The 24,627-nt window shown below is 48.0% G+C and overlaps 1 protein-coding gene across 1 annotated transcript; it reads right to left on the bottom strand.

Annotated features, from left to right (window-relative positions):
• Nucleotides 1–1,473: 1,473 nt before the first annotated feature.
• On the bottom strand, nt 1,474–21,180 carry TNFAIP2 (TNF alpha induced protein 2). The gene is made up of 12 exons (XM_076345504.1): nt 21,129–21,180; nt 14,340–14,691; nt 11,742–12,369; nt 9,981–10,095; nt 8,590–8,715; nt 7,661–7,761; nt 7,473–7,571; nt 7,154–7,277; nt 6,074–6,196; nt 5,019–5,174; nt 3,770–3,891; nt 1,474–3,392 (listed from the first exon to the last, which is right to left on the bottom strand). The coding sequence occupies exons 2-12, from the start codon at nt 14,677–14,679 to the stop codon at nt 3,251–3,253; spliced, it is 2,076 nt and encodes a 691-aa protein (XP_076201619.1). The 5' UTR covers nt 14,680–14,691; nt 21,129–21,180; the 3' UTR covers nt 1,474–3,250.
• Nucleotides 21,181–24,627: the final 3,447 nt, after the last annotated feature.

Raw genomic sequence — 24,627 nt, 5'->3', positions numbered from 1 at the left:
AGGCTCTAGCAGAAGGTTTCTGCTTTTTTTCATCATGCCCAGCCTTGGGAGGAGCACAGGAACTCTGGCTGTTTTTGGCTTCCGCTGCAGCAAGGGCAGAGGTTTCCCAGGTGTCATCGGGGACTTGGCGTGCAGCAGATGGCTCCTGCGGGAGCAGAGGAGGCAAGTAATGCCTCGGTCCACCCTCTGGTATGCTGTGCTTTGTGTCCCTGTGTCTTTTGCACTGCCAATTGCCAGTCTAATGCCAAATGGTGGAAGTGCCTGGTGGGATGGATGGGTAGGGAGCAAGGAGTGTGCATGCGTGCATGTGTGAGGTCAGTCCGTGTCCAATGTGGTGGCTGTTGCAGGCTCATGTCCTGGTGGCACTGATGACAACCGACTTGGTGAGCTGGCAATGCCACAGCAACTGTGCCCAGGAAGCAGCTTTCTTAACTGTTTTATAAAGCTGATTTTATTTTTTTCATCTTGGCTATCTGCTCTGTCTCCAAGGAGGGGCAGACAGCAACAGCAGAGCTTGCATGATAAAGAAAATCCAGCCACACTGACCTCAGAAAATTTTATTTAGTTAGTTTATAGGAGTGCTATTTATCAGTATTAATCTAACACTGTTATCAGAAGACATTCGTGCAACCTCCTGAAAGTACCTGGCTATGTGTAATATGTCACATATAAATAAATGCCATTGTAAATGTCTAGTCATACAGGAATATAAATAAATTAGTTTCCTGGGCTCATTAGAGCTGAAAGCTGGGCTTTTACAGCAGGATGAAGAGAATTGCACAACGCAGTTCCATATGGCTTATGAAATGTGTATGAAAACCGTTTTCTCCTACCCATCCTAATTATGATATATAAATAGATTCACTATTTTCCTTCAAGCACTTACTTAGCTGGAATCTTCTTTTTTAAAAGACCAGTGCAATCACTTGTATGATGCATTTCTATAGGCCCTTAACAGATCTCTAAATAAAAATGCAATGATTTATAGCAATGACATGACCTTTCACTAATTGGGAAAGGAAATGTTGCACAATAGGTGACAGCTGTCATGAGTGCTCAGCACTGTCAGAAGTCATTTTGGCATTTAGCTTTAAATTGTAGCTAGGATAAGTGTTTAAATGATGTGTAATAGGTTTTTAAATTATGTGTATATATGAGGTTTTGTGGGAGCGTGAGTGTGCTTATGGAAGGAGAGGGAGGTTTGCACTACCCGTGGCCAGACAGCAGGCTGAAACCAAAGCGCTGTTTTTCACCCAGTGTACAATTTTGTCACATAACCTGTTGGCAGAGGACTCCTGCATCCGTCTCACTGCGGACAGCAGCAAAGCCATAGGTTTAATAGCAGCTGCTAGGAGGGTAAATGGGGGCCGGCAGGGGCCAAACTCTGGTGGGCTGTATCTGCTAAAGACTCACATGAACAGGAGGAGACAACAGAGAGGGAGGAAGGGGGATGCCAGAGCAGTAAGGATGAGATGTATGTCAAATATATATCTTTTTATTATTCAACATTGAGACTGTGGTAATGCTTAGAGGCTGACATTTTGGACCTTGCTATACCAGATACCATAAACACAGTGCACATGACAGTCTTTGCTCCAGAGAGCAAGGAAAGCCAGGCTATGGGACCCATACACAGCACAAACAGAGAGTGCCTCTGCTTTTCCAGCTTGTCTGTAGTCCAGCAAGACCCTCCCTGCCTGGAACCGGTGGGTGACGTTCACTGGAGCAGGCTGGGAGTAGTGGAAGAATTGGCCCTTCGAAGGAGTACATAGGACTACATGTGGCAATGCAGTAAACAACAGCCAGAGACAGAATAAATGAGTCACTTTTCTAGCATATTGGAATACTGTTTAAATATAAACATTGCAAATGAATATCTCTAACTGAGAAAAAATAAAATTGGATGCAAAAATACACCAATGGTATACTGCCTATGCATATAAATACATTACATGGTTTGCACAGTCATTATGCGTCTTTCTTCCAGACCGACTTTCTACAGACTGATACAAAAGTTGAAATAGAGAAAAACAGAAGGGAAAGGTCTTCAACTAAACACATTGTTTTTTTGGCAAGTGATTCGCTTCCCAAAAAACTGGGCTGTAAAAACAAAACATAGTTTCACAACAGACCCATTTGTGTTTTCACATCTATCTACCTCACAGCAAGAAGGGAAAGAGTGAGCAAGGAAATGGTGATGCATACAGCATGCTTGATATATTATAATGGCATTTGAGACCAGTTCCACCACCCATTCAAAGCCTATGATGTTAATGGGGTCTGGAAAAGTCCTCTCCTCGAAAAGGAGGGCTTAAGTAATATCCAAAGTGCTTTAGATGCTGGTGCTTAGCCCACATGATCCACTGCAATAGGCGGTTTGCTCCTAACCCTCTGTTAGCAGGGTGCCACTCCAGCGGAGATGCACTGGATGGGGTCACTGCAGAGGGGCTAGTGGCTGCCGGGGGTGTCGGGCACTCCCACCTCACGGAGGTGAAGGAAGTACACACTGCCCTGGCCGGACTGCTGCTGTGGCGCCAGCCGGTACTCTCCAGGGCCGGTTTGGAAATCCCGATGCCCCTGGGCAACGCTGCTGCATGGGGCAGAGCGTGCAGCCAGGGCCACTGCAGGCTCCAGATCTTGGGGTGCTGCAGCGCAGCAGGACAGCAGGAGTCCTGGCATGGCTGAGCGACAGCTCCTCCTGACCCAAAACTTGGTGCCTCTCCCATCAGCCTAACACAGCCGCCCCTGCCCGGCTCAGAGGAAGGCAGATGGGGTGCAAGCACGCTCGCATGGGACTTTTCCAACATCTCTAAATTTTGGCTTCAGTTTTTGTTTCTTTCCGTTTCCTTAGAAGACAAAAAGCTATAGGAGCTGCCTGCTCGGTCTGGGCTAGCTGAGGAGTCAGTGACGTGGCCTTCACAGCACCCTGTGAGGTAGACAGAGGTCAGAGCACCAGGGCAGTGTCCAGGCAGAGAACATGGTGGCACCAAGGAGACCTTGGAGGGAGTCTGTGACTGCTGCGAGGAGCAGCCCCCGTGCTTGCAAGCACTGCTCCTCCCACGGATGCCCCATTTTCCCGACTGCACGCAGAGGACAGTGATTCCTACAGAGATGCTGAGCACTGGGTTAGGACAAAGTACTTTCCGTAGGAAAAGGCAGCAGTGTATGCTGTGCATCACTCCAGGGGACGGTCTCCATCCCTGGCTTAGCCCATAGTCCGGCACAAGGGGGTGCCAAGGGGTGCCTTGGCCTAGGACACGTTTATGTTGGAGAAGAGCGGGGCCCCGGGCAGTGTGGATGCTGTGCTGTCTGCCAAGTAGCCCAGGATGCTTTTGAGTTCGCCGCGTGACAAATTGGCTTTGATGTACAGCAATGCTTCCAGGTGCCTTTTGCTGTGGAAGAGAAATGGGCAGGTGTTATCTCCTCCTGCAGATCTCCGCGTGCTGGGTCCCTTGTGCCAGGATGCGGCCCCCACTCTGCAGTGGGCACTGAGGGGACGCAGCACTGCCCCAGGAAGTTTGGGGTAGAGTAGGGAATCTCCAAGGCAAAGGAGAAAATCAGACCAGAATTTGGAATATATAAATAGGCCTTTTTTAATAGTTTATTTTGTTGTCTGATGGCACTGGGATTGCCACAGCCTGGCAGGCAGCCCCCACCTGTTTTTATAGACTCAGGCTATGTGAACCTCACCTATACTCATATTTGACTGTTTTCTGGCTCAATTAAAATTCCATATGAGTATTTGCAAATCTGCTTCAGCATCTCTTACCGGATATCTGGGTATGTTGTGGCAAGTGTTGCAACTTCAATTTTAATAGCACCCAAATCCTGAAGTCGGATTATTTCAGCCAGTTTGGGGAGCGCCGAATTCAGCCACATGGCTTGAGACCCCTGCCAGAAGAGAAAGCAGTCAGCAGGGCATCGTGGAGGTGCAAACCTCCGCCCAGCCCAGGAGCTGTGTTTCACCAGGGGTGCCACCGAGCTGGCTCCTGAGGCTGTTTCCCGGTGAGGGGGAAGGACACAGCAGCAATTTTAGGCGCCTCATTGTTTTCAGTGATGTTTCTAGCCCAGACTTTGCCTGGACCATCCTTGGAGAAATTGGGTTAGTTCTGTGGTTGTTTTTAATCCTCTTACACAAGTGGTGTGGGGTTTGCCATAAGACTGAGGTTTCCGCATCTACCTTGACAGACTCTCTCTGCTCTTCCCTCCCATCACGTTTTCCTTTCCTTGGGTTTCTACGCTGCCTGGTGTGTGTATGAGGTCTGATGGGCAAGGTAACACACTTCCACGTGCTGCTCTCTCCCAGCTCTGCACACAACCCTGCCTTTAGCATCTCCAGGCATTGCCAAAATCCTCTTTCTGCCCACTCAGGTAAAAGCCTGAGTTTTCTGGGCTGTTTTCTGGCCATTGGATATCCCAAGGTGCCAGCTACCTGACCTCCCACCCACACCGAGTGATGCTCAGGCTTGTTCCTCCTCCAGTCAAACATGTATGGGGTGGCAGAGGACAGGGTTTGGCTTAGCTTTTAGCTTTTTTGCAGGCAAATTTAGAGGCATGGAAGGGGGGAGGTGATCTCAGAGGAGAGGAGTGTTTCAGCTGTGCCGCTCATGGAGGAAACACTTGCGTATCACAGACCCCGTGCTGCCCATTCCAGCCCCTGCCTTACCTAAAAGCAGCAGTGAGAGAAATCAAACCCAGACTCCATGCAAGTTGTACTGAAACTGGAGATCATTAGCTAAATCTTCTGACCCTATCAATATAAACCCTCAAAAGGAAACCACTGCCTACGGGACAAAGGAGGATGAAATCATCGCTCTCTATCTGGGGGAGAGCAGGCTGGTGGCAGGGGAGCCTTCCTGCCTGCAGGCACTTGGAGACCTCTTTCTGCCTGCGGTCCTGCCTTCCAGGAAATTAAGCTGAGTTGGAAAGGTTAATGAGAGGCCCCAGAGAATTTATTTTCCTGTTTTTCAGTGTGTCCATGCCCTGTGCTGTTGTGGACATGGCAAGCACTCACGTACATTGCTGGTGCAGAAGGCTTCCAGGTCAGCAGCATTCTTGGAGATGTTTTGAGACAGGTTTTGCTGTTGTGTTGGAGTTTTCAGGCTGACTTTCCTCTTCAGCAGCCTCATGATGTACTCTTTAACCAAACGGGCATGGATCTTCTCGATGATAGCCTGTTGGGAAGGAGAGGGGGGATCATTCATCTACCTTTTGCTTGGGGACAAAACAAACCATGTGTGTGGATGGAGGACAAAAACATCTTGGGCGCTGTAAGGCATGCCCCACCAAATGCCTGCTGCTGATCACACGTGACGAATGGTGCTGGTTGCCAACCTCCCCACGACTGGTTACGCCACATCCTAGATGCCGAGAATTTCTTTGTACTCAAACTAATGAAGTGTGGGAATTTCCAAATGTTGTTTCCTTCTGGGAAGAGTTGAAGGCATAGAAAAGTTCTAACGTGTTAGAGAAGAAGCAGCAGTATTCCAGAGAAACAGGAATTCATGCTGCTCCTCCTGTTCCTCTCTCTAATACACAAAACATCATAATTTTGTTTCAGCTACTAAAAAGACAAAGGCAGGAAATCAAAGATTTTTTTATATGGTGATGTTTCATATATACTCCAGCATCACCGAAAATGTGGTTGTGGCTCAGTTATCTGGGATTTGTCTCAGTTGCATCCATCTCCTCTGGTCCTTAGGGCAATCAAAGGAGCCATGAGGTACAACTGTGCAATTTCGCCCGTGTTTCAAGGTTGCTAAACCAAACCCATACATAAATAAAGCCATATTTTGAGTGATCCCTAGAGCACTTTCTCTACAGCAGGGGTGTTTTTCTCTGCAAACACTGCAGCAGACCTACATGAGTCTGCTTCTGCTGGAGAAGAGTAAGATTTACATGGCTAATCTAGGTACACTGCATGCTGATGGAAATTCCTGCCTGAGAGGGCTCTCCGATGCCATGCCAGCTCACCAGCTTAACGCGGGCCAAGGCAACTCGAGTCACAGAATATCAGAGCTGAAAACACAGCCTCAGCATCCCAGAATCCCTCCGACATTTCTCTTGGACTTACATGGTAGAAAGGGTCCTTTAGGGTCCGGAAGTCTGAAATATGTTTGCTGGTGGTTTTAATGATCTCGTTCATAATTTCATTGCTGGAGTCCCACTTATTTTCTGTAAACTTCTTATAAATTGGCTGAAAAAGGAAAATCTGCTTAGTTCCCTCAAAAAATTCTATGCATGCGTATATTTAGCATTTCTGTATGTACAGTATCCTACATAGCGACAGCGCAGCGTGCAGTCCTGTGCAGGGACATGTGGCAATGAGTTACAGGGGCAGGGGAAGAGGGGGCTGTATTGAGTTTGTGCCCCCTTCTTGGTTCCTCATGATGAAGAAGACTGAGGGCTTGAAAGCCACATATTGGAGACGCTTCTTTTATTTCCACATTTTTAATGTTTTGTCCACACCATCTTGTCTGATTAGAGAATTATGGAACCATCAGGGGAAAAAAATGAATCATTATGAGACGTTTTCAATCACGATTTTTCTTGGCCACAACAAATAAATATGAAAATAAAAAAAGCACCCCTGCTCTGCCAGGTGCCTTCCAAAAGGCCCTACAGAGAAAGCAGAAGAGATTGTGGCTGAACATTCCTGACTCCTACGCCTTCCCCTCCACCACACTTGCTTAACTTAAAAAGCTTGTGTTATATATAAAAAAAAGTGAAAAAAAAAAAGAAAGAAACCAAAAGTGCCTTTCAGACCACCTCTATGAAGAAGCCAAAAGCTGCGTGATTGCAGTTCATGTCATTTGTGATTACTTCCTACAGTTTGGAGTGTAAACACTTGCAGGTTGAGACTCCCCCTCCTGCGGCAGTTATCTTAGATGTGATCAGCACATTTTATGCTCGACTGCACAGTCATGCCTATGTAGCTGCGCCCATTTTGCCTGCAGGCTTGAGGACCAGCTCAAGGAGAGGTGATTCAGAGTTTTCTGACTGATGCTGAGAGGCGACCTGCCCCACAGCCCTTCTGAACTTTGCTGCATTTGAATCAGAGATTTGGGCAACCGACAGCACGGCAGGGGAACATGCCTGGCGCCGGCACAGGCTGAGCCATGGGGTAGAAGGGTGTGGGGCGCAGATCTGGTACCTTCAGCTGGGCAAACAGCTGTTGAAGCAGCACGTCAAAGCCGCTGTTTTCAATGTCGCCGAGAGTGCTGAGAATACTGGCTTTATTGTCGTCCTTTTCCGCCATGTTTTTCTCTGCGTAGTCTCTGCAAGGAAATATCAGCAAGGTCAGAATAAACTGTCCTCAAAAGAGATATATAGAGAGAAATTCAGAGGTCTCCAAACCTTCCTCTGCAGGCAGATGGACCTTCCTCTGCCCACTCTGGAGTACCTCCCCTCTATCACACTATTATCCGTTGCCTGCAGAGGAAGGAGCAAAGCCTTTTCTTTTGGACCCTTACCTAAAATTCCAGCAGTTGTTAATATTTGCAATCAGTATAGGTTTGTAGTATCTGTGCTTCTTGCTTTTCTCCTTAAAGTCTTCAAAGGCATCCTTGTAGCTGGAGGGGAGATATGAAGAGGAGAAGAGGATGAGTGCCTGTCCCGGGCGGCTCTGGCAGCCCTGCTGCCCGACGCTGCCTTACCGCACCTTTTCAGGAAGGCAGGCAGCTCCCTCGACAGGCGAAGCGACAGCTCCTCACCCACTGCTGTGCTGATGTCCTTGGCTCGCTTCTGGCCGCTGTAGATACTCTAACAAACAAGATCAATTTTAAATGCCGTCTGCTCCAAAAAGGCCAGCTTCACTGGTTAAAATCGCTACAGATCCTTAACTGCGGTAACTGCGCCCAGTTCTCCTGCACCCATCCCTGCGACTGAGCCAGGGACCATGCAGAGCAGCTATACTTATTTGGTGAGTTCAAGCAAATTTTGAACTCCATTTTCAAATGGGGAGAGAGGTGAAGAAGAAAGAAGCATTAAAGAAAGTCTGTAAAATAGCTGAGAAAGCGGGGAAAGCAACACTTGGGTTTTTTGCTTTTTTTGCTGAACATCATATGATTGCATTAAAAAAACCAAGCACAACAACCTCAATATATGAAAGGTTTATTTTTAAAAAATAAACTCTACTAATCCTCTGCAGCCAGAGGAGGGAAAGCGTTGAGCATGGGGAAAGGGCGTGAGCACTCGGAGCAGCTCTGCCCATGACAGTCTCCCCAGGAGCCAGCGGGGCAACAGCACCGTGCTGCTTCCTCGCTCGGCTAAACCTGTGTCTTGTCTCTCTGCTGCTACATTATCCAGCGCCTAATGGCTTGGCTTCGGCTGGGCGTGCAGAAGAGACCACACAGGGAGAAACGAAGGCAGCTTTCCTGCTTGTTTTGCTTATAGAGGAGTTTGCCTCCATCACGTGCTATACCAGGACCATGCCAGACCATCGGTTAGGGCTCCCCTGTACCACCCGCCTCTACCACCACCCTACACAAGCAACTTGGCCTTTCCCTTTCCTGAATTGACTATAGTTAGTGTCATACCCTAAATACAGGCAGGATGAAATTGTTTATTTTTAATATATATCTGTATTACCTGGATAACAAATATTGCTAGTAGTTCACTCTGAAAATGTCCACTTAGTTTCTCTGGTTCTTTGTCTTCTTTCCATCTTTGGATTTCTTTATCTAAACATTTGCTCAGTGAATTTTTGATAGTAGCCTTTAGGGAAGGAAAAACAACAGCATTTACCACAAAGTGGATGTAGCAGTTCCTGCCTTACGCAGGTTTTACTCACCCACCCACCATTTGTCTGGCTGAGCAGAATTTTTTCCTTGGCCCTGGCTGAGAAATAAAGGCTCTTTGTTAGGAGACGCCTTATCCACAGCTTCATGGCAGCAAGGACAACCCCCTCACAATATCCACCTATACAATAACGAGTTGAGTATTTCAGGCTAGGAATGAAGATCTATGTTCCTGCCCGCCACCATGCCACGTCAGTGGTGATCTTGAGGGCAGGGGAGGGGAGCGGTGAGTAGGAAGGTCGCAGGCAACTACGCGTGCCAGAGCCCAAATTCCCCCAGCCACGCACTGCCTGTGTGTAACTCTCAGTGCTACCCTCTGTGCCTGGTTTTGCAATCCTTTTTCATGAGCACTTCTGACGTCTTATGAGCGCTGGAGAGTGAAACAAAGTGTTCTCAGGTTTTCTCTGCTCTGACCCCTCTTGCGTGCACACTGCAGCAAGGCTTTGGAAACGGTCTGTACGGTGGCTGGCATATATCTCTGATCACCAAGTGCCTTGTTCGTGCGCTTTGCAGCCCTCACACCCACCTCTGCCATCTGCAAACCATCACGGGCTACAGCTAAACCTGGAACTTGTCTTCTCATTTTCCAGGAATTCCAGCCCAAAATGCCAGAAGCACTAAGCTATGGGAGTACTGTAAAAGTTGCTTCTTGTTTCCATTAAGGCAAGAGTGATCCAAAAACCAGAGCAACTGTTATTTTCTGCGGACCAGGCAATTATCCATCAAAGAGACAGATTTTTCAAGACCAGATGTGCATGCTTTGTGCTCACCCATGGTCTGGCACCGCTGCAGAGACCAGAAGTAATTCTGAATCCAACATCTGCGAAAGGGAGCGTAAATCCCTCTGGGGATTTAGCAGAAAACTGGAAAGTTACCCATAAAGATTTGTTGTTGGATTTTTTTCCACCTTCCTACCACAAGGTCTGCAGGAACAGAGCAGTTCTTTTCTGATGGCTCCCCAGGGCAGAAGGCTGAGCTAAGCAGAAGTTTGCTCTACAAGTCCCATCTAGCAGAAAGCCGATCTGACCCCCCAAAAGAAACAAAAGCATTCTTGCTTTTGCTTCTCTCTGGAAGGGTGTGTGACTCACAGCTGAGAAATGTGCATGCAGGACAAATCAGAGCTCTTCTGAGGCATCATATGGGAGCAGTAAAGGGAAGAGGAGGGACTGAACAGATTCTCACCTCTTCACTGTCAAGGTATTTCTTTTCAAGCTCTTTGCTCAGACTTGATGGCAAAAGGCTTCCAAGCTTAACTTTTTCCAACTCCTCTGCTAAAACATGATCTTTTCTCATATCTCTGGAATGAAAAAGCCAAACAATCACATTTACCAAGGGCAGTGTAATTCAAGACAACTGTTGATGCAAATCACTAACACTTTTTGAGGATATCACTGAAAAAACAGATGAAAATGTACATTATCCTTAGTCCAGGCAGGACTTGGAGGAGCTGAATCTGTGCCAGGGGTGGGACCCTGAGCAACCCCAGGGAATGGCGTCATGTTCTGCCGAGCTCCTGAGCACCGGCCACTGTGCTGGGTATGGGGGACCCAGAGCAGCAGCAGGGACTAGTCCCAGGACACAGCCTCTCTCCGTCAATATAGAGAGGTGATCAGATGAAAAGCTGGCATTTTGTGGCTAGTCGGGAACGGAGCGGGCAGTTTCATACCCCGCTGTCACGTCCCCACCACATGCCGGCTGAGCCGGGTGCTCCTGAGCAGCTTCAAGGGAAGGGACCTTCCAGCCGTGGGGGGCTCAGGCCAGCGCTCATGGAAGGGCTGATTTGGAAGCAGCCTCTCCCTCTGGAGCTGCAGAGAACAACCCTGAGCATCACCTGATTCCCATGTTTGCACATGACCCAGCTCCACGGGGGTACACTGCCGTGCTTCCCACACATGGGCTGTTTCTGATACAATGCTGGAAGCCGGGGCCAGGCTGTTGTGCAACCCTCCTCCTCCTCGCTGCTCCCTTCACTGCTGGCTGTGTAGAGAGGTGGTCCCTGAGCAGACACCTGGACCTGGCCTCTGGGAACACCCCGCAAAGCAGCCGCTGCCCTGACCAACACTGTCCCCAGCACTGGGCTGTGCTGCTCTGGCTGAGCCCTGCTCCTCACAGCTACTGATTTCCAGGTCAGGATACACACGCTGGTTCAGGCCTGAATATCCTGACCTAGAGCACAGCACTGGCTCTGGAAAACTTCCAGGATCAACACTGACTCATTAGACTTCGTCAGTGAAACACGAGAAGGAAAAAGTGGAGGTGAAGGTTGAATGGCTTTAGAACAGCGGAAGAAAGACTGCTAGTGTATTTACTGGTTTTCACCTAAGAAATGAGAGCCCTTGATTCTCCATCCAGTACTATAAGCCACAACAAGTAATATTTTCAGTTCTATAACATATAGGGCTTGCGAGGATGAAGGGCGACCCTTGACTCATGATGTCCATTCACAGGGGTGCACCCTTTCGTCTCCTAACCCAGAGGAGTTAGGGTTAGGACTGTGGGTGATGCCTAAGCAACATCCTCCATGCCCAGGATAATTGCATCTCAGGTTGTTCTATTTATTGGCTGCCCTCTGGTCCAGAGGGCTGAAATTTCCAATTTTTCCAAGAATGAGTTCAGGTCCGCAACTGGAATAGAGATCAGGGCAATGAACCTGCCCAGTTTACCCCACAAGTGAAGCCCTAAACGTCTGTGTGCATGTCTGTTGCCCAGAAGCCTGAATGGTGGGGTCAGCCCTTGGTTTACAGACTAGCAGCCTTGAGCATGTCCCTTCCAACTCTCCTGGCCAGCTGGTGTGCATCAGCATGATGCCAGTGACACCAAGACCTAGCCACAGACCAGACTGCATTGCAGTGATATCAATTCATACATCAAGCAAATGTCTGGTTTTGCAGCCAGTGAACCTGCGTTAATCACCAGGGATAAACGTGTAAAAGCCTCACTTACTTGGGATAAATGTTGTGCACCCATGAGAGGAGGAGGTAAATATCCTTGTCTTCCAGATGAGACTCAGCATTTTTCTTTGCCTGGGAGGCAAAATAGTTGTGGTAGAATTCTGCATATGTGCTGAACACGTTAAACTCAGGAGGATAAAGCTGTTTAATGTACTTTACAACTACTGTCAAATCTTCTTTCATTGTCTTTCCCATGTGCAGGAGGTTCTGGCCAACTGTAGAGAGGTTCTCAGTTCTAGGAGTATGACTTGTGTCTTTCATTCGAGTCTCTACCGACTCCTTTACTGTAGCCATCCAAAGCTCTTTCCATTTTCTAGGTCTAAATTGCATGTTCTGGTCAGGTGGATTCTCCAACGTGTAGTTCTGATCTTCTTTCTCCTGCTCTTTCAGTGCATCTACTGCCTGCTGCAGCAGTTCTGGGTTTGTTTTCGCTAGAAGGATGGAGTCTTTCAAGATGCTGAAGACTTTGTACTTCAGAACTTCATAGACAGACTCGACATCTTGCTGGCTGGTGTTCAGTCCCTCCTCACTTTTGCTAGATAGGCTCTTCTCCAGGACAATCAGATGCTGAGCAGCGTCACAAAGCTTCTGCTCTTCAAGGAGATCCATGACTTGTTTGACTGGTGAAAAAAGAACAGCCTTCCTTTACCCAAGAGCAAAGATTTAAATTTTTATTTTATATAAAATGATGGCTCTGGAATACTTTTTTAAAAAAATGTTTATATTTCTATAATGCTAGATCTTAGGCTCCTTCACCATATAGAAAATCTTTCTGTTTATTTAAAATTAAGATTATTCCTAGCCTACCTCTAACTGGAGCAATGGAAATTTGAATACCCATCACCAGTGTGCTACATATGGACGGGTATTCATGTGCTACCCATAATTTTTTCCAAAATTTAGATTTGTGGGGGTTTATTCATTTATTTATTTATTATCCTCGCTCCCATTAATAGGACCTCAAGGAAGAAGCATGGCTTTAGAAAAAAATGTAGATGGAAAGATGTAGCTAAATAAGATGTGCTAGAGGAAATACCACATGAGTTTTCCAGAAATAGGCTGGCACAATCCGATCTGCGAAATTTTTCTGGAGGACACATTTAGCGGGCAAGATAAATACATTGAACTATCCTTTCTGAACTACTGCCAGTTACTCGATATGGTGCAGTCTGGGAAATTATTAGTTAAACTAGAGAAGTGATATCCCAAAATAAGTTTTGTTAGGTGTGTAAGGTTTGTATGGAAATCCCTCGGTGAAGAAAGCTTACATTATTCATGAAACTCATCTTACTTCATATTCTCCTTAGAGACTGCAGCACAAAAGTTGGGAGTGCCCTGTTGGCATCTGCTGATTACACAAGGTTCAGAGACATTGTCAAAACTGAGGGCTTGGTGTATTATACAGGATCAATGGGATAACTTGAATAGTAAATGGGCTGAAATTTAATAGCACAAAGTATAAGATACAAATTCAATAGAACAAAAGTTACGTAGCAACAAACAGGATTTTCTGATGCAAGCTGGATGTGAATCACCTTGAGATGGAGGAGGAAGAGAGATGCCTGGAAAATTAGTAAATCATTACCGTGAGATTATGGCGAAAAAGTCAGATACGACCCCAGGATGTATCCAGTGAGGAATGTCCAGCTGAGATAGGAAAATGGCAACATATTGTACCAGGCAGTGGTGGTATCTCATCTGGAATATTTTCTGCAATTCTGGTTGCTTTCTTTCGAAAAAAGACATTGGGAATGGGGCAATGCAGCAGTAAGAACAAAGGAACGAAGGGCCCGTTTTCAGTAAACTTGGTTCATTTAGCTGAGCAAATTCAAGGCCGAGAAGGAAAACCACCAGTTAGGGAAAACATTTGACACATGGAGAAAGAGAAGCCAATTAGCCAGGTAAAGGCTTGCCTGGAAATGAGATAATTTGTACTAAAACAGTAAGACTTTGGAAGAGCCCCCCAGTAAAGGAGGTAGGACTAAAAAATGAACTTATTTTAAGGTACAGCTTGCCAAGTTTATGAACCAGGTAATGAGATATGTCACCTGAGGTGGCAGGTGAACCTTGGAAGTGCCAAGGGGCACTTTCCTCTCCAGTTCTGGGTTTCTCTGAGCAGGTATTTTTCTACCTCTCTAAGCACCCTGCAGAGACGGTGCCTGCGACTGGAGGAGCTGTATGTTCGTATATCAGCCCCGGGAAAGACCTACGTGTGCTGCTCACTGCTGTTCCTGGGGGAAGAGGAGATTTCACAGGGTAGTGGTTTAATGGAGGAGCAGAGCAGAGAGGTATGCCTTGGTTTCTCGCCCACCCACAGATCTCTGTGCCCCCATGAGAGGTAGAAATAAGTTTCGTTTTGGACAGAAATCCTGCAAACTGGCAGTTCCTCAAGGAGTGTGCCCTTGGTACCAAAGGACTAGGACTTGAGGTCATGTCCCCCTCAGCCCATGTTTCCAGAGGCTCCTTGGGCAAGTCACTTGAATCTGTTGGTGCCCTTGTTTCTCAAGGGGACAATTCTCCACCTCGTGCAGCCCCTCTAGAGATAACTATGGCCTATGAGGTGGTGCAAGGAGGATGGAGGAGCACTTACCACTGGGTGGCTTGATCTTCTTCATCTTCTTAAGTGCACTCGTAAGGATTCCCTTTATTCCTTTCTTCCCCTTTTCAGGGCTGTCCCCAGCAGAGGTGCAGCTCCCGTTGCTTGTGATGGAAGATGCACGTGAGGGTCTGCAGGCTGCCTCTGGCCTTTCACTCATCTTCTCCTGGTCCCTAGACCAGATCTCGTCTCCAGAAGGTTCAGGACAGGCAGGGACTTGCTCAGCTACTGATGTCGAAGGGTTTTCAAGCTGCCTGTTTGCAGCAATGCAACCCTCTGATCCGTTGCGTATTCCAATAGGACCACTTTGGAAAAACGGTAACATTTTCATCATTTTCCTTCTAGCCTGTAAATTTCAGAAAAAACTGGTCAGATTATAACAGCTTGCATACAAACTACCATGGCACAATGTGGCAAGGTGCATTCCCATTTAAAAAAAAAAATAAATCTGTAATGAGTTGTCCCTGTGTGGGTGGTGGGGGAGTGCTACACGTCTTGTATGAGCACAGCTCTGCAGGAGAGCCCCTGAGCAACGTCACCTCAGGTAACTGAGAGGATGGAAGCAGCTCTCTGGTCTAATAAATAGCTTAGAGAAAATCGATGAGTGATTTTAAGGGTGATTCAGATGGTCTGATTTGAGACCTCGAGCTTTTCTGGATACAGGAGAGCAGGGCTCTCCCACAGGATGCTGTGGGAGTATGGACGTGAGCGTGGATGCTGCACACAAATGACGTGGATGGGGTGGGACAAGCATCCTGTGCCTATTTAAAGCAACCACGAAACTCCCATACTTTTATATGGCATCGGGATCAATTCCAACCTTCCTTAGGGCCTATTTTTGTTAATCTCTGCTCATCTGGCTGCAGATCTGTTTGTGGAAGCACCCATGTAGCTACTTGCACACTGAGTTTGCAAGTACAGCGTGAAAATGAGACGAGCCTACCAAGACAGGTATGCAGCAACCTTTGCTGAGCAAAAGTCCTGCTGGTTTAACTGTGTCCCCATTGAAGTCAGTAATAAAATTTTTAGCTTCGTGGAGGAGAGCTCCCAGAGGAGGTGGCTGAGAGTTCAGAAACATCAGGAATGTGAAAACCATGGTTGAAGTGGGAAGCACAGCAGTATCTCCTGATATGAACATCACTAGGCTTATCATTTTAGGCCAAAAATCCCAGTCAGAAGCATGGCTTCAACGCTCTGCATGCTGCCCACATCCCTACAGTGGCAGACACAAGCTCAAGGACGCATTCAGACTCTTCAAATCCACTCACAGTCTATGTAATCTCATTTTTAAAATGGTCCCAGGGTGACTACAACATCCCAAACAAGGCAACTTCAGCGCAGCTTGTGGCAACTTCCGTGTAACTTGTTGGGTGTTTTCAAATACCTGGGAGCAATTATTGTCCCATCTGTTCATGTTGAAATGTGGGGCTGTAGTGCAGGCTGTGGCTTGTGCAGAAAGAAAGGCTAGTGAAATGGGGTGGTGGAGGGGACAAGGTTCTGACAGCAGGGACTAACCAGACTGGACTTTTCCCAAAGCTGCTGAATGAAACTGGTGCTAGTGACCAGGGCTGCTGCTCAGCTAGAGCAGTTCTTGCCTGGCTGAGGGGGAAATAGGAATGAGGCACGAGGAACGGGATGGTTTAACCTTGTTTAAACAGACACTCTCCTGCGAGTCCTGCTCTACCACCAACACTCCCGTGCTACAAATAATTAACGATAGAAATTTGTTATTGTAACAACATCTTTTCTGAATTTGTATTTAGAATTATTTATGTACATGTATCCTTTAATATATAGCTATAGATTTATTTGCATAATTATATTAATTTATATCATTATTACAATTATATAATAATTATAAATAAATAAAATGACTCATAGTTTCCAATCTTTGTTCTAACAATGTTTTTTTTTAAGTGACTTTCTGGGACACCAGTGCACTTCTGTATGAAGAACTCTCAGGCAAGTTTTGACTTACTTGTACTGCGTAAGGACAGAGGAATTAGGCTTTAAATAAAGGAAGAATTTGGCTTCAGTTATAAGGCCACAATGTGGTGATCTTCAAATACCCTTGTTAAGTTTATACTGCTGATACGTATCGTGCTGATACAAACTGTGATACTTATTTCTGGGCAAACTGGTTGGAAGACTGTGGCTTTTCGTTTTAATTGTGATTTCTCCTGCTGGATCCCAGCAGCTTGAAGAGCTTTGAAGCACCAAGTTAGTGGTAGCAGCCAGGTGGTATAGAGAGCAGTTAGAGCCTGGCATTGCTGAAAGCTTTCCTCCTCTGTGCTTTGGCTGCCAGGTCATGTTCAGGATTAGTAATGCTACTGCCTTTAAAACACAATGAAGATGAAAACTCATTCGGGAAGGAGAGAAAGGGGTGTGGGTGTGCATGACCTGGCTGGCTCTCAGCTAAACTGGTGGTATGGGACCCGGGGCAAAGTGCAAAGCTAAACCTAAGGTGCCACTACGGCTGAGTGGGAAGGTGGTGGCTGCTGAGAGGCGTCGGGTCGGAGCCCTCGTGCCCCAGAGCTCAGGACTGGTTGCGTGGGCCAGCAAAGGGGGCCTGAGCACCAGAGCTGCCCAGCAGCAGTGAGTTACGGCTGGAGCTACGCACCTGCCTCTTCCCTTAGCACACTTAATGGGGAGGGAGGAAAAATCCCTGTGGTTCACTCTGGCTACTCGAGTCAGGATGTCCCATTAGAATCCTTAAAATGGGGGAAAAGAGCTCCTTTTTCTTACATTTCCATTACAAAAAAATATCATGGTAACAGGGATTCCCTATAAGTGTTTAGGACTTTCCTAATTTGGACATGAGGAAAAAATTCTTTACTGAAAGAGTGGTTAAACATTGGAAGAGGCTGCCCAGGGAAGTGGTTGAGTCAACATCCCTGGAAGTATTTAAAAGACGTGTAGATGAGGCGCTGAGGGACATGGTTTAGTGGGCATGGTGGTGTTGGGTTGATGGTTGGACTTGATGATCTTAGAGGTCTTTTCCAACCTTAATGAGTCTATGATTCTAATTTTTGTAGGGCTATTTTCTTAGCCTGCATTTCCCAGTATGATGCTATGTTTAGATGCATTCTGCCAAATCCTTTCCTTCCTGTTTGTTCAAGCACAGACTCAGCTGGGTCCTTTCTCTCTCTCCTATTATTCCAAACAAAGCATGTATTGTTCTTATTTTTTTTCGTTTCTAAACAAAGAAAGTACCTCTCCCTTTCCTACAGCCAAAGGTGACTTTCAGCGTCTTTTGTTTTGATGAATTGTGATCAGAAAGGTGGATTTCAAAATGGTTTTGCTTCTTCTTCAATACTAAGATGAATGTCATTTATCTTTGAAAACCATTGAAATGATACTACACATAAAAGAGTCCATAAGGGAATGATTAAGCTGGTTAAAAGCTTAGTTTTTAATGGCTGGCAGAACTTTGTCCTGGTAACGCTCTGAAAGGGCTGGGTGCAGGGGCTGGTGATGTCCAGGAGGGAACTAGATAGCTGGGCACGTGCTGCTGGGGGCTGCAGCCCAGGCGAGCCCCTGCTGTCCCTCTGCGGAGCGCACCGAGCCACTGTCTACAGCGTGTCCCTATGCCCTGACCTGCCTAAAAAAGTCCCACAGCCGAATTAGAAGAAAGATAAAATCAGCTCCGGTGTTTTTGCCCAGAGGCTGCACATCAGCAGTGTGAGAACTGTTGGCAATATTGGCATGTCAGGGTGTGCTTTTTCATCTTGAACTAATAAACACCGAAGAAGTTAAGCATCTGAGTAAGGCTGTCAATGCAATAGCAACCATACTCACTCACATTTGGCCAGCTTGAATGCTCGCCCAGCATTTATCAGTTTGCCGCTGCTGGTTTGCATATGTTTGTATCTGCAGCAGGAAACACCAGTAAACCCCAGCTTCCAGTTCTGCCTTGAAATGCAGCCTCAGTCGCTTATGGCACATGGTACCGAAAACTCCCCTCCATCTCTTCTCTTTATCACTAGATGGCCAAGCATTTACTGTAAGAAATGCCTATAAGGAACTTCCTACGAGAACTTTCTTATAGAAAAAAAACCCACTTCACTTTCTACAAGAAACACTCAGCTAAAGGAGATGGCATGTGTAATGGCTGGAGGCCCCGGGCAGCGTCTGCTCCTGCCTGCTGCGGCAGACAGGACACGCCAGGAGCTCGGCTCTGGCTCAGATGGCCACAGCTGCTCCTGTACACCTGTGTTCTGCTCACAAATCAAAGCTTGTTAAAACTCCAGTAGGCTCCAAATTATTTTATCAGTTAACACTTTGGGAAATGCTGAATTATTTCCCAGGCACAGAGCTCAAATTCAAGACTTGGGAAATTTAATGATTTAAGGTCAAGACTTGACATAGATCCCAACTCATTATTATTACTAATTTACTGTTAATTTACTGTTACCATCATCATCATCCTCATTATTGTTATGCGGCACTATAGTTTGTGGTGGGGGAGTCTTTAGCTCCAATTATTTTTGACATAGTATATTCAGCTTATGGTTTCCAACCAGAAGAGCAGCACCATACGCATAGCATCCTCTGCTCCCTATACGGAGGGCCTGTGCCATTAGGACAGCAGTGCTGTCGACTGCTGGCGTGGCCGGAGCGGGACCCAGCAAGCTCTCCGCATGGTGCTGATCACGGCGCGTACCCCTGGGCTGGAGCCCTTCCAAGGTGGGCGAGGGAAACACCTGGAGCAGAGCCGCGACACAGAAGGACACAACCTGGAGTCTGGGCATGGTGGCTTCCCATTTTCTCATTTTCCTCCTCAAAGGAAACAGCCTTCACGCCGCACGCTTAGGAATGAGCTCATTTGCGAGGGGTGGCCCATGGTGTGCCAGAGAGCACTCAGGGGAAGAGATTTACTGATTACCCCTATTCTGAAATTTTTGCTGATCTTTTTCTTCACTTCTTTTTCCTGAGCTGCTGCCAGTATTAACAAGCATTTGTTTGGATTTTTAGTCCTCTCCGGCCTGCTGACAAAGATTTAATGTCTCGTTTTAGTGGAAATCCCCCACTCTCCCACAGCCTCTCAGAAATCCAAAGTTATTTAGCAAAGTTTGTTCTCTGCATTTGCATCAGCCTTTTCTTCCCCTGGCCCTGCTCCCCATGGAAATGGGGTCACACGAGAAAATCACACTGGGTCAAACCATCTTTTGAAGCAGTAAACTAGTGCAGCCAGTCTGAGTTCAGTGTACCTCAGCCTATGCAGTGACACTTAAATGAGCTGCTAATAAATCAAGGCAAAGAGTCTACGAAGATGCCAGCCCCGATCTTTGCAAGTTGGGAAGCCCTCCTGGGAGGTGTTTTTTTTCCTACCAATTTTTGTTAGCTGGATTGGGTACTGAATGGAGACACTGTGAAGCTGGGGGCTCCCACGTGGCTCTGCCTGGGAAATCACAGTCCACAGATGAGCCGGGCCACCAACACCCCCACCTTGAAATTCTACTGTGCTGCTCAAATCCATGCTCCTGTCCGCAGACCCCTATGGGACACCCACAACCCCTTGTGGGCCCCTGATGGTGGCCAAGTTCTGCTCCTAATGCTGAGGTCAAAAGCTGAGGGCAAACAAAACCTGTATCTCCAGTAAAGAAGTCAAGGCAGGAGCAGAGCCTCCCCAAAGGGACTCGATCCGTGTGCCTTAGCAGTGTTCCCATTTGATCGGCTCTATTGGAACTGGCAAGCCTCAAAGTCCCTCGGCGGGGGCAGGTGGTTGAATGCTTTGGAGAATGACTGTTTTGTCAGGTTTTCTGCTCTGAACTTGGGTGTGATGGCAAGGGACCATGGTTTCTAGATCAGCCATACGCTCCAGTCACAGAACGTCTCTTCCTTACTTTGCAGCAGCCTCGGGAAGAAATCCTACTTTAAACACGCCGAGGATTCTAACCCTGAGGTTGAACCTTTCAGTTCATGCCTGAGGAGCTCACACGGTGGATGTGGGGCAGCTGCCCAAGGATAGGAGAGAATTTTGACAGGCTCTTCAGTGCTGTGGGAAGAGACAGGTCCTAGGGGCAGTGGGACTTCCCTGACTGGGAAAAAAAATAGTCACAAAATGGCGAGCATGGCAATGCAGAAATGTGCCAGCTTTGCACGGTGACCCCGGTAGGGTGCAGGGTACGGAGGCTGCCTGGAACTGTACAGGATCCAGGCACTGAAATGGTGTTTTTTCAGTGCAGTCGGGCTGAGTAAATCATAATCCAATTATTTTCTTGTGATTTGGGAGAAAACCACTTCCTTCCGAATAGAGTCAAAGAGGAAGGGGTGGGAAGTGCCACGCTGAATCTGGATCCTGGTGCCTGATCTGGGTTTAGGATGCTTTGGTGCCCAAGACCTATGCACAGATTTTGGGGAAGGGGTTGGGGGGGGTAACGGGAGTCACTGCTCACAGCCTGTACTCATGCCCTGAAATTTGGGGGATGAGCAACAGAAATCGGACGCAGCTGTCGCAATGCAATTGCCAGACACATATTCTTGCGGTCCCCCACCCTGGGATGTGTCTGGAGCTGCTGTCCTTCTCGCAGCAGTTCGATTTATTCTCTATTCTGGTAATTACAAGGTGGGGCTGAAATCTGTCGCTTTGTCACCTTTAGCACCTTCCACTTACTCTTCCCCTCTCTCAGACACAACAGGGAGCCTTCGCGCTCGCTAGCCTTGCAACAAGTGAGCCGGGAGGGAGGCAGAGGCGCGGGAGAAGCGGGAGAGACACCGGCCCTACGGGGAAGGGGAAAGCCCGGAGCTCCGCAGCACGGACAGGCGGCACGAAGGACTTACTCTGCTGCGGCTCCCGGTCGGGCTGGCGGGGCGGCGGGGTGGCTGCGCGGCGGCGGGCGGCAGGCGGCGGGCGGCGCTGGCTGCGGAGCCCCGGGGCAGCCCGGCTATAAGGGGAGGGCGCGGAGGCGGAGACCCGGCCGCGCAGGGAGCCCGGTGGCTGGGAAACCCCGGCTGCGCCTCCCCTCCGAAAATGGGCTTAAGCCAAACGGAAGCGAGAAATCCCCTCCGGCGGGGAAGAAGCCCCCACGGAGCCGGGATGGCTGGCACCGGTGGTGGTGGTGGCGTCTGGCCCACGTTGGTCCCTGCAGAGGAGCTGAGCCCCAGCGTCACGTCCTGATGGACCGGTGGATGGGGCACTCTGGCCTCGCTGCCCCAGGGGTTTGTATATATGATGTCTCTGTCCCCCACTGCAGCCTTGGAAACCCGGTGTTAGGGATGGAGCAGATGCCTCCAAAAGCTGTGCTCCCTGAGCAGGGCATTGCCACAGGCGGGCTGGCAGGGATGAGGCGTGTGCCTGAAAGCACAACCTGCTGTATCGGGGTCCTGCATCGTGCCCAAGGTGAAGTGTCTTCCCCAGAGTGGGGCTTGCGGCGCTCCCAGGAGACACTAATATCATCAGGCACCTTCAGTATGATGGTTTGAGTCCCTGCCTAGGGGCTGGGAGACACGGGTTTCCTTCCTCACCCCAAAGCCTCTGAACCTTGCAGAAGGGACACTTGTCTTCCTAGGCACCCACATCCCTGGCTGTGGAGGTGTGGTGAGCTTGTTACACTGGGGAAGCATGTGTGCTGCCATGGCAGGGGATGGCTGGAGGACAGCCAGGGGACGGCTGGGTGACAGCAATGGCTGTGGGGGGCTATCGCAGAGGGTCTGTGAAGGCTGCCAGGGCTGTGCTGTCCCCTGCCTAGATAGCCTTAATGTGGAGCACCTTCTGCATCCACAAGGGTGAGATCTGGGCTGAAGCAGCTGCCCTGCAGACAGAAAATCAAAATATTGTCATCCTGCAGAGCCTGACCTCCTCTCTCCTTTCCTGGGGAGCTCTTGTGGGGCAGGGAAGGGTCAGCCAGCAGGTCCCAGTGCCTGGTTACTGTACCTGGGATGATTTCTGTTTTATATCTGATAGCTGTGATCTAATAGAAAATGCAAAAAAAATGGTCCAGAGACTTAAAGCTGAGTGTGAACCGTGAGCTTTCATAGTGCTGCTGATGCCCACACTCAGCGCCTGTGTGGCTGCACAACTTTCAGGGGGGGCTACGCAGGCCCAGCATGGGGGCATTCCCCTCGCAGCAGACATGGTCTGGGGCCAACGTTTGTGCTGGAAGAAGGCATCTGGCTGAGTGGGCACAGTGCTGGAGAGCAAATGCTTTTCCTGGTCTTTGCCTTTCGGCAGGCATTCTGTCAGCCGGGGCTGCTGCTTTCCTCTCTGGGACTCTCCCCCTGAAAAGACCATGGTATCAAGGAAAAAAACCTCCCCCCCAACAATATCTGCCAAAACAGGAAGCAGAAGTGGAGGCGCCACCGCAATGGGCAAACCCATGATCTCCGGTCTCTGGAAAATACTGGTTCATCTCAGGCCAGCCTGCGGCTGAGCTGGGAGGAGGGTCCCCCTCTGGGATTGCCCCAGGGTTGGGTCCCCTTGCTGCTTGACAACCAGTGGCCAGAAACAACCATTGTCATGGGACAGAAATGCCAGGTGCCAACATTGGTCTGAAAATCATTGGAAACATGAAACAGTGTGAGATTTGGCCCTGAAGTGCAGTAACCCTCTCTGTGCCTCATCACCTCCTCCAATGGCAATGTGAAGGGGAGAGGCAAGGTTTGCCATCTGCAGTTACGGCCGGTTTTGGGGCAGCATGGTGCAGCTGGAGGCAAGGGGACGTGGTTCCTGGAAGGCACTGGGGAGGCTGGCATGGCCTGGGGGTTACACACACATGTAGCTCTAGGCATGGCCGGGCAGGCAGTATTCATGGCTGTCTGAAGGCAGAGGATCCTGTTCTGGATGCAGGGAGGACCCTGGGGCTGGTTCACTTCTCATGTCCTTGGTTATGTGATCTCTGCAGGATGCAGGGGTGTCTGTCCCCAGGTGTGCCACAAATCTACAGGGGTAAGTGGCTCAGTGGCACGTGTCTCAGACCCACTGAAACCTCTCTTTAAATATTCAGGGGGTCTTTGCATTTGACTCAGCAGCAACGCTACTGTTTTATGAGACCAGTGTCTCATCCCCAGCTTAATACAGGAGGCCCTGACTATAGGAGACTCCTGCAGCGAATGACACGGGAGAGCCCAAGGGATTCTGATGCTCAGCTGATGTTAGCAAATGTAGCTGCAAATCTGTGGGCATCCTTGGTTGTTTTCTTGGATAAATATATGTACAGAATGATTTATGTGGGATCCAAAGCAGATTCACATAATGGGATCTGTTGCTGGGCCTTGTCTTTAGCTGCTGTAAATTAAGTTCAGGGGGTCACGGCAATTCTGCCAGCAGACAGGGGAACAAGAAACATCTTGTAATTGGGTCTTAAATTAAAAACCTAGAGCTTAGGTGTCATCCTTCGGGTGCCCTTATTTACCCGAAACAAACCTGTCACTGCACTTTGACCTCCTGCTGGTATGCCAGGTCATGGCATTGCTTGTCTATGTAGTCTGATTTCCGAGAGAGGCACCTTGAATTTACTTATATAATATTGGGTAGTGGCTAACCAAGTTATACCAGGCTGCACATCTAGTGCTGCACGGGAATTTTTCTGTGCTCTGTAACTACTCAGAGTGTATGGCATAGGGCTACACTGATATTCTGTGTTTATAGTTTATGCTATCTAAGAAGCTATCTTAAGTCTGTGATTTTGAGAAATCTGGGGTTTTATGCTTAACTTCCATAATATACACGATGTATTTCTCAGTTGCAAGCTACACTTAAAAGCAAGATGTACTTCGGAGATTTGTAACTTAATTTTGTAGATGCTTCCTTAAATTTGAACAGCAAACATACATTCACCTCTTCTATATTGGGCATCGAAGACTTTCTCACTAGCAGTCCTAATATCCAAATGTAGCTAGGCAGGAGCCTACAAAAGGGATGTGTCTCTACTAAAAAAAAGTTGTGAATCCTTTGCAGTAGACAATGAAAGATTTGTCTTACCTGTAAAAATGAAGAGACTATAAACAAGAGGTGTTGATAAGGAGATTACTTTTGAAGTGAAGTTTTAATTTCCTCTTTCAGCATGCCGAAGAGTTGTTATCCTTTGTTGCCAGCTAAAGGTGTGTCAAGAAGCAGACTGTTACAAAGGTAAAGGTTTTCTTCCTCTAATCCATTAATTCAATATGCTTATTCATTGAATGGTATTTGAGATTGTTGTTCAAGCTTGTTTTAATTACCTTTATTACCAGACAGGGGAACTATTAGTTTTCCTGTGGGATTTTCCATGAGCTTAACTCATTTGTCCTAAGTAATTCCAGCTGTGCATGTTTCAGTGATAGGAAAGCAGCAGGTCTGGGTGGA

Source organism: Aptenodytes patagonicus, chromosome 7 (assembly GCF_965638725.1).
Source record: "Aptenodytes patagonicus chromosome 7, bAptPat1.pri.cur, whole genome shotgun sequence".
Lineage (NCBI taxonomy): Eukaryota > Metazoa > Chordata > Aves > Sphenisciformes > Spheniscidae > Aptenodytes > Aptenodytes patagonicus.
The sequence above is the reverse complement of the archived record's forward strand: the minus strand, read 5'-3'. Positions and strand labels throughout refer to the sequence as shown.